At 35.2% G+C, this 16346-nt stretch overlaps 1 protein-coding gene across 3 annotated transcripts in view; it reads right to left on the reverse strand.

Moving 5' to 3' along the window:
* The window catches only part of PIP4K2A (phosphatidylinositol-5-phosphate 4-kinase type 2 alpha), a 121170-nt gene that overhangs the window by 13108 nt on the left and 91716 nt on the right, over positions 1 to 16346 (reverse strand). For all 3 annotated transcript variants that reach the window (XM_042801806.1, XM_042801807.1, XM_042801808.1), the window contains 2 exons: positions 8155 to 8301; positions 5454 to 5492 (listed from right to left, as the gene is read on the reverse strand). In XM_042801806.1, coding sequence (XP_042657740.1) covers positions 5454 to 5492; positions 8155 to 8301 — 186 coding nt within the window. The remainder of the gene's footprint in view (positions 1 to 5453; positions 5493 to 8154; positions 8302 to 16346) is intronic.

Genomic DNA, 16346 nt, shown 5'->3' on the forward strand with positions numbered 1-16346 from the left:
ACAGTGAATGGCATACATACACCTTTAAAAAAAAAAATTAACTAAATTAGATTAACTTTAGACTAAATGGGGTCATCAGCATATATGGAAGGCAGTATTTTTAAAAAAGGGATATAATGCTAAATATAGTTTGCAGTAACTTGGCACAGGTGATTTTGAACTGAATCAAAAGTCTGGAGTCACTAGATCTAGAAGATGGAAGAATAACTAGAACCTTCTTTGGAAGGCTGAAGACTGAACCTTTTTCCCTCCAGTAGTTATGGGAGCTGGGTCCAAACTTGCGCTGTGCAATTTGCCTTGTCCTAGACAGGGGTTTCTAATGAAATGAGGGCCTGCAGCTCCGCTGGGCACCACAGGACTGTAAACAGCAATGGAAATAGAGATGTAATCCCAAAATGAGGTTTGAGAGGGGACACTGGAATGGTTTTAGACAGTATAACAGGCATTTTTGTAGGACAAAAAAAAATTGTGCAGGACACTGCCGATGGATTACGAATTTGGGCATGTACTAAAATAGTAACTGTCTTTTCAATGCACAGGGAAATGCATTCAGAATTCTCCCTAGAGTTAGTGTCTTCCTGCTGCAAGGTGAACATGCAACATATAAAATGCAAGAAAAAGTTTCCCTTTTATATTTTTAAAATTCTTTTAATGTATGGAAAAGCAACTTTTAAACAACAAAAAAAACCTAAACAAAGGCAAACTAGTGATTTATTTTGAAAATCAATAATGGGGTTGGTGTCATGTGAAGGCTAAATGCCAAAACAGGAATCTGAACTCTGAATGTCTATTCCTATTTTTGCAATGTGTTGCACTGTGATGTTTTAATCTCTGTATATGCAACCTTGAGATTTATTTCACAGAGAAATCTAAGGCATGCTTCACGTCTGTTGTGTGAGATCGGCATATGAAGCAGATTGAAATCACTATAAGAAATAAGTAAAGAAATGTTGTTCTGAAATTAGCAATTTTAAATAGGATAAAATAGTTCAGATTTTGGGACGATCTACTTTGAATGAAGTTTTACCTATTGACATCAATGGAAAAAAAACTAATTTAAGAGTGAGTAATCATGTTTCTATGCTCCTATACTAAAATCGTTCTTCCTTTAGTTATAACTATCCTCTCAGAAATCAGTTAATTACTATATGTTGTAATATCTAATGTAAAAAGTAAAGCTAAGAAGTGATTTGCTACATCTAGCAGCATCTTCCAATCTATCAGAGCTATGTTTTTTGCATACAATTTAATGAAGATGTAACATAGCTATCAACTATGACAATTTTTTCCAAAAAGGAACTTGAATAGAAAATCCTTTGTTCAAACATGTATACTGTAATTTTTCTGCATTTATGTTTATTTATGAAACAACACATACCACAGAGGTGGCAATGCAGTCACCTATTAAATTTAGATTAATTTAAAAACATGCAATAATCTCTGAAATTTCTCAAGAAAGATGAAATATGGTGGGCTTTGGTTCAGTTAGGTTTTATTTTTCTTCAAATTTCCTTCCAAGTTGCTCACTCACAAGCAACATGCTTAAGTTCTTTATAAGTACAAGTGGACTCAGCTGTAACTGCTAATTTGATGTTGTACTGTGAGTATAGCATAATTGTAAGCAGGCAGACCACCAGGGGAGTTCTGTATTATCCTGGTTTCACTTAAGAGGGCAAAATTGTCCAAGGAATGAATAGAAAATGCCCACTATTTAAATAATAAAAATAAAAAAATAAAGAGAACTAAAGCCTAAAAAAAAATAAAGGAGCAGCTGTCAACTGTTGACAACTGTTGAAGCATACTGTTCTTTCAAAATTCAAGACATCTGTAAGTGCTTGTTATGATACTTGTTGCCAAGAAAGTGATGTCTTTATTATTAAAAATATCACTTATAATGCAAATGAGAGGAATTGTGTGTTAAGGTGAAATCTAAGGGATGGAGCTTGTCTCCGCACCGATTATCACAAAATATTGAAATGACAGTTTCAGAGTTTCTCATCAATATGTTAGGATATTAAACAGCTGAAGACAGTCAAACAGGAGATAAACTGAAAAGTAACATTCTCAAAGTCATTCCAGACAGCTTTTCTTCCTAAAAACTGATTTTAAAAAAAATGTTTAAATACTAATACTTATTTTACACAACACAACTAAACTAGAAAAATACTTTTTTTTCCTCATTTCTTTTAGTCTATTAAATCTTTGTTTAATGGCCTCTTCTTTATTAACTTAATAAATAACAGAAGAGTAGTTTGATGGGAAAAAGATTCAAGAACATCATAATTTTAGCCAAGTTTGCCATTGCAAAGTAATTAATCTAAAATTTGCAGACTGTATTAGAATGTGACTGAAAGACTTACTTTTCTGTTTCTTGGCTTCTGCAGCTTTAAAAGAAGCTAACATACGATGCTCAATATTCTGAAAACCATTCGATTACTTGAATATTGGCATTTGTAATTAAATATGAATTACTTAAAAGCCCATTTAAAAACTACAGCATTGACAGACATTTTAGCTGTACATTTTAGCCCTCAAAGCTTCCTGTCTTTTATTACTTTTCTGTTTTTCAGATGTGAATATCAGTGGATACCTTTATAATAAGTAATTACATAATGCTGCCATTAATTGAAATTATATTATTATTAATGCCATTTAAGGGTGATATTAATAAATTAATGATTTAGCTTGCCTCTGGCTAAAAATTAGGTAATAAATTACTACACTAGCTAAGTATTTGAGATTGTCTGGTTTTGTTTAATCATTCAGAGCAATTTCTTCTAACATAGGAGACGACAAAATCTCTTCAGAGGATTTGCTGAAATGCCTTTTTTGTTTCTCCCTTTTTCAAGCTAAAATTTTCCAGACTTTTTAACATCTGTAAGATTGGTTTGAGATTCCCACAGAAGACAACAAAAAAAAAGTTTGAAATAGTGACATCAACTTAAGAGAAAACGGAAGTGTAAAAACTTGCCACAGGGCCCTCACTTGCCAGTTACGAATAATAAACCATTTACATAATTATGTCAATACAGTCCTCAGGGTCCTGAAATTAGTGTCATACATGCAGAGACACATCTCATGACAGCAGGTCTTCAGCACTGCTCCATTTCAAAAACAAACTTTCCTTGTCTATTTGTATAAATACACAACCCCCTTTTTATTTAAGCTTAAAAATAGCGTGTTAGAAACACTGCAGTAGCTTAGATGAATAAACCACTGTCATTGTAGTGACTGGTGCAGGAGATTCAGATCGCAGTGATGAGTGTTCTGAACATCAACAATAAAGACATGCGGTAGTGTATTCTTGTGATCCTTTCAAATCAAACAGCAGACTCCAAAACTTAGGCAAAAAGCATGTAATAAGGCAGAATATTATTTTTCCTTTGCTCGAATCCCCAAGAGTCTTGAAGTCTTTGTAAAGTGTTGATCCCTCTATGAACTTAGAATTCTACCCGTTAACTCCCTTTCTTAGAAATGTTTGTTCTGAGTGCTAGCTTGTGGCATTGGCGTTTGAGGGGAACGATGAGTAACAGGCGGCTGTTCTAACAGCCTCAGACTGTCTGCTTGCAACAAAAAGGTTAGTGTAGTTCTGTCTCCAAGAAATCACATTCCTTTGAAAAAAAAAATAATGTGTGAGATTTAAAATTGCAGAAGCAGCATTTGGGGGACCAGGCTTTTTTATATTTCTTTCATAGAAGTACTCAAAATAAAAGGGGAGGTTCTAGATGTGTTGGAGTTGATAGGAATTTTTGTTATTGGCCTTACTGAAATTATGATTTCACATTAAATTTAGAGAATAATTGTTGTATAGAGTAATACAAAACTACACAACTTTGTTTCAACTTAGCTATAATCAAGTTCAATAGTAATTTTGCCATGAACTTACATGGGAACAAAATTAAGGCACCATTTCTTTGAGGTTCTCACTCAATGTATTAACTACAGTATGGGTGTACTATTATTAATCTATTATTACAAGATATATTCCTAAAACTGCTCAAAACTACTGCACTAAATATGCGTATAGTTGAATAGACATAATATTGTTAAGTTTTTCATTATTATTCCAAGCATTAATGTTGCAACCTGAAGTAGTCCCATACAAATAATCTGTCCTCCTTATTTCTATCAGATTATTTTAGTACTAGCAGCAGAGGTTTTCAGTAAGGCTAGGTATCGCTTGTAAGACACTGAAGGGTTAATCCCTCTGCTTTAAAAAAACTAGAGTTGTGCTACCAAACAAGAACAAAAACAGACCACAAGAAAAGGACAAAGACCATTCAAGACATGATCTTGAGGGCCTGGTACAGCAAAAGAGAGCTAATGCTGAGTATCGTAACTGCATTTGGGACACAGTAGTTGCCTAGTGCTGGAAGAAGAATTGTAAGTGTTTGGTCATAACTCAGGATGAAGTGGAAAAACTTGCCACAGAGTTTTTCATGCAGCAAGAACTGTAGCACTGACAGCTACTGCATGTCCCTTACTCCTTATTGCAGTTGTATCTCTAGAAGACTCAGAGAGGCAGGTATGGTACAACTAACACTCAGGAGAAAAACAAATGATCTGAATGGAATTTGGGGACAACATAAAATGAAGTCTTTTAAGTGACTGATCTTGTGTCTTATGCTAATTCAGAAGGAATGTACTTGGAAAAATTAAGAAAACAAGGGTCATGGGTTCCTAGACTTCACCCAAATTTGGAAATCTAAGAAGTCTTAGATGATGGAGACTATGTTCCACCTTCAATTACCTGTAGAATCTCTAGACAAACCTCTCCTAAAGTGCCATCAGGCTATGTCACTGAAACTTCAGAGAAATGTTGATTTTTGAGAACATTACATTTTCCAAATGAACGGAAGTTGGAGATGGAGACAAAGTGATCAATTTCCTTTTAGAGCAAAGTTTCAGCCCAGAATTAGAGGGAGACTGTCTCTCATTATAGCTACATGTACATCTAAGTCTGTCAGTTGTTCGCTCATTTGTATGAGCTTTACACACCCAAAGGTTCTCACAATTCAAGGTTTGGTTCATCTTTGCATCCACTTTAGAAGTGGTGCTACGTTACATCATTCATTAACTGACACGGAGTATCCATAAATCCCAATATTAAAGAACAAGAGAAAGAAGATGAAGAAGCAGGAGGGAAGAGAAGAAAGTCCTGATGTTTTCCTACCACAGGGCAGGCCCTGAAGAAAACAAGAAGAGAAGAGAAAAAAGGAAAAGTAGGAGGTAGAGGATTGGCTCACTTACCTCTGAAATCTCAACACCACTGCAAACCAAAATTCAAAGGTCTGCAGAAAATAGAGGAAAGATAAAGGAGGGAATAAGGTAGAACTCAAGAGGGCAGAATATGACAGAAAACAAAGAAAAGGGGCAGAATGGCAGTGGTTATGTTTGTCCTGAGACTAGCTAGCAGGTTAGATAACTAAAAAAGAAACAGAAATGCACCATACCTTTTCTTTGTCACTGGCTTCTCGAGCCACAGTAGAGCCCTGAAACAGAAAAAATGGATCTAAAAATGTGCATATGTCAGAAACTAAGTTGAAAATGTTACGGTAATAGGACAAAAAGCGGATGAACTGCATCCTTCTGAACTTGAGAGCTGTTTTAAAGAAAGGTGATACAGTAGGTAGCCCAGGGCTGCTGAACTGCTGCAATCACTTGAAGATGATGTATCATGAGAGAAGAAAGATGGAGTAAATCCTCAAATGCTCTACATCTATTGTCCTCCTGACTGCTGGAACTTCTTCGTCATGTCTCATCCTCATTTTGAGACTATCATCCTAGAAGTTCAGTTTACTTGGCATACTTCTCATCATTTTGTGCCAGTTTAGCTGTATGGTTATGGAATAGCCTATTCTGTTTGGACATATGTAATACACATTTGAAAAGGATGTCACACAATTTAAACACATAAAATATTTAAAAGATCACAAACCACAAACAAGAACAAAGCACCTCACAGCAACATGAAGTCAAAAGAAGAGATGAGACCAACTGGGAATTCACAAGATTTACAGTGGTTGCCAAAGGCATTTTTGATATTTTTTTTTTTTTAAATTTATTGTTTAGCTTAAAACTAGTAGGCAATATGATGCTTTCTGAATAAGCTGGAGGCGACAAGAAAATGGCTATATATATTTTCTTGCAAATTTCTTGGAGCAGTACCACACCTTTACGTATCCAGTGTTTGTTTATTGCATAATAGCACTGCAAGAAATAGTAACTATAAACACGATAATAGGACATTGAAAGATGGGCAAATTAGCTCTATTGTTTGCTGGAAGGTGCACACTGTGTAAAGAAGTGCTGGAGTGCAGTCATACTAGTTTAAAGAACACGAGGATTCCCAATCACACTTTTTTATACCATGTTTTATTCTGTTTGTAGAGAGACACTTAGAAAACTTAGAAAATCTGGAAAGAAAAGAGAAATGGGACAGTATGTTTTAGTTATTATGAATGACCCTGTAAGCCTGGATTTCATTGTATTACACTGTTAACCAATAATAAAGCCTGGTAAAAGTCTGACATGTTGGTTTACTGATGGTATACCTTTTATGTTGATTCTGTGCTCCAACAGACTATTGGGCCTGAAAAAAGATCAGCTAAAAACCAAACTGGAGGAAAAAAAGTGGATTTATAATAGTAAAAATTAGGGACATTGCCAAATTTGACATTGATGAAATTCTAATAAAATGCCTCAGTGGCCAGGAAAATACCTTTGAAATCCTATGCTGATCTGTGATCTCTTTTTCTTAGTGTCTACACAGGTAGTCACTTGTGCTACAAGTGAACTCTGAGCTGGTGTCAAAAATATTAATGTACAAAAAAGGACTCTGAACCTACAACCACAGATGCTGTAGCAACGAAAATGAAGAAAAAGTGATTTATAATATATGCAGTGTCACTATAAATCTGCTCAGTGAAGAAATTTGTTTTGAAGAATAATACAATATTGATGTTAAATTTAAATTGCAAGAGAAGTTTACCTTTAAGGCAATTATGTCCAGCTGGACAAACTGAATAGAGAACAGAATCATTCACAGAGGTAAGTAATACCAAGAGCTGTTGACACCAATGCTAAGAACTTACTGTATATCATTTATGTTTCTTTCTGTTGTGCTTTTGTTCCTTATTTTTAATGCATCTGGACATTATGATGCTCTAAAACACATAAAGTTCTCTCAAATTAAAAAAAAAATCTTTCTTGGGTAAGCTCTGCTGCCAGTAATACTAAACACCAAAAGGCAATTGTTGACCATCTGGAAATCAGTTCTTATAAATCATGCTCAGTCAACTATCTAACCAATTGCTAGGTAGATAGATACTTGACAGTAGGCAAGGATAGTACAATACATAGCATTACAAATCTCTTAATATAGGATGGTATAAACAACTTAAAAACAAGTTTGCAGATGCACTTAGTGGTTCAACACATAGAAATTAAATGTATCAGAAAGAAGTAGGTTTCTAAGGGGAGGATTCATGGAGGAAATTAAAATACAATCCCTTAGGTAGAAAGACTAAGACTATATTTGGACATATGTTGTAAGCACTGTATATTAATTATTGGCAAAATTACAATGAGCAGATAAACCTGAAACAAAACTAAAACACACCTTATAATAAAAGCAATAGAAATTTTGTTTATTAAGAACCTTCTATTTTTCTTACTTGAATTATTTTTAAAATCCAGAATGAAATATGAAGCTTTTGTAGTAGTGATGTACTTCGTTAGTAGCATTTTACTGGTTTAAATGATGATGATATTTACTTATTTTATAATAGCCCTCTGCAGAATCAGCTGTGGCTTTCCATAATGTTGATAAAAACCTATAGGAAGCAGAATTATTGTTGTAGTTGTGTGAAGGGTTCTACCTTTAACTACTAGTTACATTTAACAAACATACCTGGTTAAATTGTTCGGTTTAAAAATGCACAATGTAAATAAATTTGTACAATTTCTATAAAACCATCCTCCAGTTTTGCTAAACCTAGATGCAGAATTAAACCAGTTAATGCTGGCTCTTACATAACACAATTTGAAATTAATTAAAATTCTAAGTAATATTCAAGCATCAGCATAATCTAACATTTAAAGCAAAGCGTTTAAAATACTTTGTCAGTTGTTTCATCAGTAGTTATTTCTTACCTTTAAATCATATTTTCTATAAACAGACAAACGATGGCTGAACACATTTCTTGTAACAATCATATATACTTCAACTCCATCAACAGTAAGCCGGTACATGCCCAAAAACTGGGGAAGAAGTGTATTCCCATGACACTCCACAATAAACTGCAGGAGCAAAAGCAAAACCAGAAATGAGGATGAATATGTATTATATAAATATATATTTATACATTTTTAAAGATAAAACACCCAGAAACAGCACATTTATTTGCTGAATATATATTGTGTGGAGACAAACCTTCAAAAAAATCATGCCAACCCCCACCCCCTTTTCATCAGGAGGTTATCCTGCTTTAAAGCCAGTGTTTAAAAATTAAAATCTTGAACTGCTTAGCTTATAATGCTTGACTTCTATAGACAATCTCACAGAAAGAACAGGCTTCATTTGACAGACCTTTCCACTTTCATGGTCCAAAATGCATACCTAATGCAGATAACATTTGGTACTGATGTCAAAAATCAGAAATCATTTTTCAAACACCCATTTGCTGTGTTTTGCACTCTGTTGTCCCAGATTATATTTAATTTGTATGTTTCTCCATTCTCAATATTTGTTTATTATGATAAATGTTATGGTGGTGTCACCAGCAAGGGGTAACATTTATTATTACCAACTTTCTGCTAGTTCCCACGTGATGGTTGCATTTCAGGGTCAACAGAGTTGAGCAGTAAAGTGCAAGATCCCTGTATTTTTTTGTTTATGAACCATTATATTTCCTTAAGGTCACCATATTCCATTACAAATGGGCTATTAACCTTGAAAAGATTTGCCACATGCACCTGAAAACCGTCTCTTTTTTTAAATCACTTGCCTTACAACTAATAGTTCGAGTTTCTATTGGTAAGAGTACTGGAGGAAGCAGAAAAAGTACAGACTACTTTGATGACGAGAACTATTCAAGAATGAATATTTATTTCCAGAATAAAAATGACCATACTGTATTAATCCTAAAACCAATTCAAACACATTCACTCATATTTTGTGGAACCAAGGAAAAGCTAAGCCACAATGATGCAAACCAGAAAAGGACTCACCAGGTTTCCTCTTTCTGTTATTACTAAGTCTCAAACAGAGGAACTTGGGGAAAATTTAAAAATTCAAGCCCCAAATAGGAAACATGAAAACGAACCAACAGTCAGCTTTTAAAGCAGATCAGCTTTTAAATATTCATTGAACACTAAAGCTGCCATTTCTTTTGTGCCAGAGAGACCTGATTATTAGAAACACGTTATTCTAAAATACAGGAGACTTTAGAACAAGTTAACTGAACAAGCCATCTGAATTGTTTAACAAAGGTAATTAGTATTCGGTAATAAATAGTATAGCAAAGCTCTTGGAACCCTGGAGATTTTCCAATTTTGGGCTCCTCTGCTAATTGTAAGGAATTTCTTTCACTAACTTTATACTGGAATCTGTACAGATCACATGCAGACTTTCCTTTTTTAAATGGCAAAATAAAAATAGAAAGATTTAAGAGTACTGAAAACCATCCTGTCCAGCAAGAAACAAAGGGAATGAACAACAAAGATGGAAACTGTTGACTGTGACTTGAACATAATTTCGACTAACAACTCTGACACATGAGCTCTGTTGAATCTTGCTGGCACCGTTTGAGCTGTAAAACTCCTTTCTGTCTGCCCTGTAGCTGTACTGGAGATTACAAGCCCTGAAGCAGAGAACACATAATCATGATGCAGTTGTGCCACTTCATAGTAAAGCATTTTTAAACTCAAGTTGCCTATGAATGGACAAAACATTTTAAACCTCTGCAGAGGCCCAGTGATTGCAAACCAGAACCTTAGGAAGGAAATGCTGTATGCCCCAAAATACAAAAAAGTTTGACAGTAAGAGGCCACAAAAGCAATGTCAGTCCTGAGCAGTGCACAAAGATTGATCAGTGTGCACCTGAGAAGACTTCTGTGTTTAACAGATGCAGAAGTATTGAGTTCTTGAATTAGACGATTTTCAAACATAGGGCTGTTATCAAATCAGTTATAACATGTTACAGGATACATAGCTCATTTTGACCATCAGTAGTTTCTCTTAGAGATCAGATCATAAAGTGAAATTAGAACTATTAATGCTGAAGTTACAGAAAACTTGTCTAAAATACTAATCCCTATTAGTCAAACTACACTGATTATTTTGTTATAAACATCAGGTACTTGCCATATATCCTAAAGGTAAATGCTTTTCTAATGCTTTATTAGAAGGTGGGAAGGGTTGTTCTTATAAACATTTACTAAATGATTAATTCTCTAAGACGATTAGGTTCTGCAAGGATGATAGAAATGAATCCAGCTTGTTTAGTGCCACAGAATTTCAGGCCATTCAACTCTTTAACAGATCTAGCCATTCCTAATTGTACGGCCCTTAACTACAGAATTTAAGTTAAAATAAAATTTATTAATTTCAATTTTCCATATGGGGATCTGAGACACAGAAATTTTATCCAAAATCATACAGTGAGTTTGTGCCACGTGAAGGAATGGCAGCTAGGCATCTTGAGTACCAGACTAATAACCCCCTGCCCTTCCTCTCAGCTGCTAGGGTCACAGTCTTGACACTTAAACCATCTCTTTAACCCTAGCTATTGCTAACTCTCTGATTTTAACCTTTCTGGTCCTGAGTGTCCCCATCTGTAAAACAGCAATGTCTTTAACACAGAACATGTGCAACATATCCACTGTAATAACAAAAAATAACTTCTTTGGTTAGCAGTACACAGCCCCCTCCCAAACTGTTCTGTATTACATAACAAGGAAACAAAGGCAATTAATGAGGGTTGCTTAAGTCCTATTTGTAAGTTAGGGTTAGCCATTTCCTAATGTTGTTGTTTCATTTAATTACTTTGCGAATAAGCCTGCTGAAAGGCTCTTCACTTGATAAAAGGGACTTGGCTTCTAAGAGACTTCTAAGAGACCTTTTCAAAAGCAGACCATCTACCACAACAGTTGGTTCCTACTTGCTGCTGACTGTGGACACTCGTGCCATTGAAATTTAAAATAAAGCCCCTAAAATGGTTTCAGTGTTTCCCATGACAGCATTTCTTAACCTGATGGGGAGACAAAGGAAAGAGGGAGGAATGCCGCTTGCTTTCAGCATCTACAAGGTTGGTCTAGAACTTCCTACCTTTGAAACTATCAATCCCCCATATCTGCATCACAGAGGAGGCAAAACGTGTCATCTGTTTGGGTGGGAGTCCAGCAGGACTTGCACTGGTGACTGCGGTTGGCAGATTTTCAATTTGTCCATCTTGATATAAATGAAGTAGTAATTTAGTCACCTCAAGGTGCTTTTTAGGAATGATTTCCTGAAGTTTCCCACTCACAGCTGGAATAAAAGTGAGCCTAGAAAATAAGCCGGTACATGCTTAACAGGACTGCTAAATTTCGGTGAAAGAAAAGACCTTCACTAAATGTTAACTCATTCTAAAAAGAACATTCAAACAATTCTATCAGGCAGCCTTCCTAAATAAAACTGCAATACTTAGCTAATACATTTACAAGTCGTTATATGCAGTAACAAAATCAATCTTTTTAATAAAGAGTGTTGTAATAAACACCCCGTAATTTTTTGCTAATTCAGACAACTTTAATTTTTCTGCACAGCATGAGGACAATATTACCATTATCAAAATAAAGTATCATCAGCACGTTGACACATTTTATCAGCTGTGCAGCATAGGTTTCATATATGTAATTTTATGAGCTCCCTTGAACTCCATGCTTAAAGCTAAAAATTAGTAAGAAATTCTTTATGAACCTATATTCTCATTAATTTTTGTATAAATACAGCTTCAAGATTCATTAATAAGAACAGAATTTCTCCTATCTCATTTTACATGAAAAGTGAGTTTCTTAGCTTCTTGCTTCCCCATGGTAATGCTAATAAGGTATCAGGATGACTAAAAGATAACACAGTGCATATAATTTATTGGCTAAGAAGTTATGCCATTTTTGGCTCTTTTTGGAAAAACACAGGGTAAAATTCCCATTTCTGCTATTGCTCCTCCTCCCCTTGGAGATAATCTGTGGCATGATTTGACATCACTGAAGACTAAATCCTGAATTATATCTATCTCTGTTTCATGTGAAAACTCAACATTCCTATTGCTCACATGTAGCCCTGTTTTGCAAACATTAATTCAGACATACACAACATACTCATTTTCTGTTATCCCTTTATATAGTATTTTCATGATTTTCTAGATCATGATTAAGGCAATCGCGCTTGAATTATCAAACGCTTATGTGTCAAGTCTATACCTTCATTAGGATACTTTAATTAAAGAAATTTAATGGAAAGTGATATAATTATTTAAAAACATTTTGGACATTGTGAAGGACAAGATGTTGATACTTCTTTTTTGGGCTCAACTTTCTCTTTCAAATCCTCTTGTCTGCAGTCAGAAATATATTCCACCACTGTGTTGTGTGCATATGCATTCACATGTGGAATCACTCCCCAAAAAGGAGGTTGAAAAGTTGTCCAGAGCTGTATCATGTTTCAAAATATTCCAATTATTGCCATTTTCTTAAACCCTAACAATTTCATGGGAAGTTATACATTGGGTACTTATGTGACACATCGAAATAATTAATTAGCTGAACTACAGCACACAACAGAAAGTTATGGATTTGAAAGGCATATAAAGTTGTTTTCTTCTAGCAAGCCATATAAAAAAAGTAATTTCATTTAAAGAAGTGTTCAGTAAATATACAGGTTTTCAGATACAAGCCCTGTGATTCACAGCCTTACACTTCATGTTGTTTCAGACATAGGCCAGTGTTAATTTTACTTCAAAGTACAACATAATCTAAATGTTACCACCACGTGTGACTATTCAGGCTCCAGATCTGCTACCAGGAACGTTATATGTGGCACTGCTACTATCAAATGAGTCACTGTGCATGCTGATTTCTTCTGAAAGTGCTGTGCACAGCATCAACAGCTTTTATATATAAAATACAATAAATATATAGAAAACATCTGCTGGTGAAACGCAGGCCTCAGAGCCAGTGCAGCCAAGCCCATTCTGCCATTTTGTGTAGTTAGATATCTACCTATGAAATGTCACATCTTTCAATGAAAATTTTCAATGCCTTTTTTGGAAACAGTTCCAGCCCATGGTTGTATGGCTCTTTTGCATATTGCCCTTTTGCAAATCCATCTAATGCCCACGCTAATGAGCTTCCCATTTACAAGGTCACCTCTCCTATAGGAAACAGTGGGCCCATGGATGCAAATGAAATGTAGACTGTTCTGATGAGAACATGTATTCTCATCTCTAATTTTTCTGCTTCTCTTGTTTTTTCATATCAAAGCTGCTTTATGAGTCAGTTATCTTAGGACAGGGCAGAGGCCATGTTCTGTGAAGCCTCTTGATTTGCACAAGGAACTGTCTGATGGGCTCTTCTCAACCATGTTTCTTTTGCAAACCTTGCATAAATTTTCACCTCTTACTATCTTAGGACATACAGAGTCAGGGTCACCATTACATGGTATGCATCCTTCTTCATGTTCATTTGTGTTTAAATAATAGTACATTATATTGTCTTGCTTTGCCTTTTTACTTACTCTTTCCCTTCTTTCTGTGATACATACAGATGCAATTCATGAAGAAATAGGAAGGGAGCTGGGAGGAAGCAAGCCATTGATAACCTGTGCAAGTAATGACATGTAGGGAGGATGACACAAACTTAAAGGTACTTCTGCTCTAGCAACATACCAGCTTGACATCAGCCCATCTTAGTGCAAAATTCCTAGACATCTAGTCCCTAGTTTCTTTTCTGGGGTATTCTCCAGCCTATGTCATCACCAATTCTGTGACAAAATTGCTTTTAGCCTACAGTAATGTTTTTCTATTTATGATTTTAATTTTTTCTCCTACTCAATACCTTGTGCTACTCCTTGATTCCTGCACAGCCCTGAACCCTGCTGTTGGTGCAATTTCCCCTTTTTTCATCTTATTGCCTACATTTTTTTTGCCCTTTCATTTGTCTTCCCATGTCTTTCATATATTCTTCCTCTCCAAAAGGTAAGGTCATTTTTCTTTCTGCTTTTGTTTTCTCCTCTATGCTGTCATCTCCCCTTTTTAGCTCATTCTATTCTTTCCTTTCTTCCCATTCACTTCCCCATCACTCCACTGTTTGCTGCCTCCGGTAAATGGGCAGTCCCTCTCCGTTACCACTATTCACTATTTCTGCTGGTTGCCAGGGAGACAAACAGGCAGTGCAATTCGTGTCAGTTCTGCACACAATTACCTGTGCAGGGAAGAGAATGTGCAGTCAACAGGGACAGCCACCTATACAAAACCTAAAGGGTACCTACACTCATGAGTAGTTTAATACTGGAAGGCTTGTACGCTAACAATTCCCTCTTGTTCACCTGCTTTGAGATGGCTTCTCAATTTCTTTTCTTTACTGAAGTCACCTGGGTGTCAGCACTGAGAAATAATAAATCCCTTTTGAAGTCCATTTTAATGAAAAAGGAAAAAACCAGGTATTCACAAGGTGTTGGTTTTTTTGGAGACACTCAAGTTGCTTTAATTTCTTTTTAAAAACTTCTATCCTGCCCATCATGTCTTCTCAAAGAACACAATTTTACACCAATTTACACCAACTTAAGATTTAAAGCAACTTTATCTCACTGGGAAGGGCAGAGTATCTTGATTCAGACATTTCAGGAACTAGAACATCTGCCTGTAGAATTTTTTACTGTTTTACTCAACTGTCACCAATTTCTACTCTTGAAAATCATATTCATAGTTTAGAAAATATCTACATATATACTAATATCTATGATAGTATGTTCTGTATTTTATGTAAATTAGGAACTTTTTGCACAGAACAATACCTCCAAAAGAAACATATAAGCATAGCTTGAATATATGCTGAAATTAAAATTTTTCCTTTAGGAGGAAGCAGGATATACCTGCTCCTTAAACACAGGGTGAAATCCTGGCAAAGCACTTATCATCACAGATGACTTTGCTAAGCTCTCTAACAATGCTAAAGGGAGCGGTAAGTTTAACTCCATTTTTCTGCTCCGTGCTCTTGGGGTCAGGAGCATAGGTTTAAAACAAAACTGCACTAGATTTGGAGGTATTTCAAATGAATATTTGATTTTGCTCTCAAATACTATTAAAGTATTTAACATGAACATGCTTGAATAACTTACACAATTTAAAATGGTCAAACTACATCTGTGAGCCCATACAGCAACAGCTTTTCTAATATTTGAAAGTCTGACCCATTTGAGCATAACAATGGTTCTAGTGCTTTTGTTAAGTAAATGATGTTCAGCTGAAGTAACACCTGAAGAGTAGTGACGAGTTCTACTAGTAACTGACAGTATACCAATAATATAAGCAGCCCAAAGCAATTGTAAATTACCATTAAAATGTGACTAATGCAGTATTTCACACTATGTATCAGAAAATAGTACTGTAGTTAGAAACTGTCTAGCACAGAAATTCACAGCATAAGAACCTAACAAATCATATGTATATGTATTTACTGTAACACTTAGAAACCTAGCTGGTTCATGCTCTGGGCCATTTTGTCTTTAAATGTAGATAGAAGGCTGGTCCACACATGATGGACTTTATAATCTAGTCATAAATAACATGAAGTTTTGCAGCTTTAAATATGGAGAGACATTATTCCCCCTGTTTGATTAGAAGTGGTGGGCTTAGTGGTTTGGTGTTTTTTTTTTTTTAATGTTGCAAGAGAAAATAATGATCTCTAGTGTTCCTACTCAGTACTAAAAGCGTCAGACTCATCTGATGAGTTGACAGAAAGTGTCAGTGTTTAGACTGAAGTGTTCACCATCTGTCTGAGGTTGTGGGCCTGACTGCCACTAAAAAAAAAAAAAAAAAAGCATCATATCAGACAGGATAAACGAATGAATATAACTCATAATTTTGGATAGCAACTATAATTTACAATTGTCAGGACTATTATTTACAATTCGACAGTTTTAATTTGGAATTGCTATGTATACTTACATGTTGTTTCTATAGTAACTTCTGACACTTATTCAAGCCTGGTTCACTTTTAGTTATTCACACATTTCTAGAACGTAGTCTTAGGCTTGAAATTTGATCTTTTTGGTCTTCCTCGATATTTTTTTTTTTTATTTTAAA

The sequence above is a fragment of the Tyto alba genome, unplaced genomic scaffold (genome assembly GCF_018691265.1).
Source record: "Tyto alba isolate M040663 unplaced genomic scaffold, T.alba_DEE_v4.0 Super-Scaffold_38, whole genome shotgun sequence".
NCBI lineage: Eukaryota > Metazoa > Chordata > Aves > Strigiformes > Tytonidae > Tyto > Tyto alba.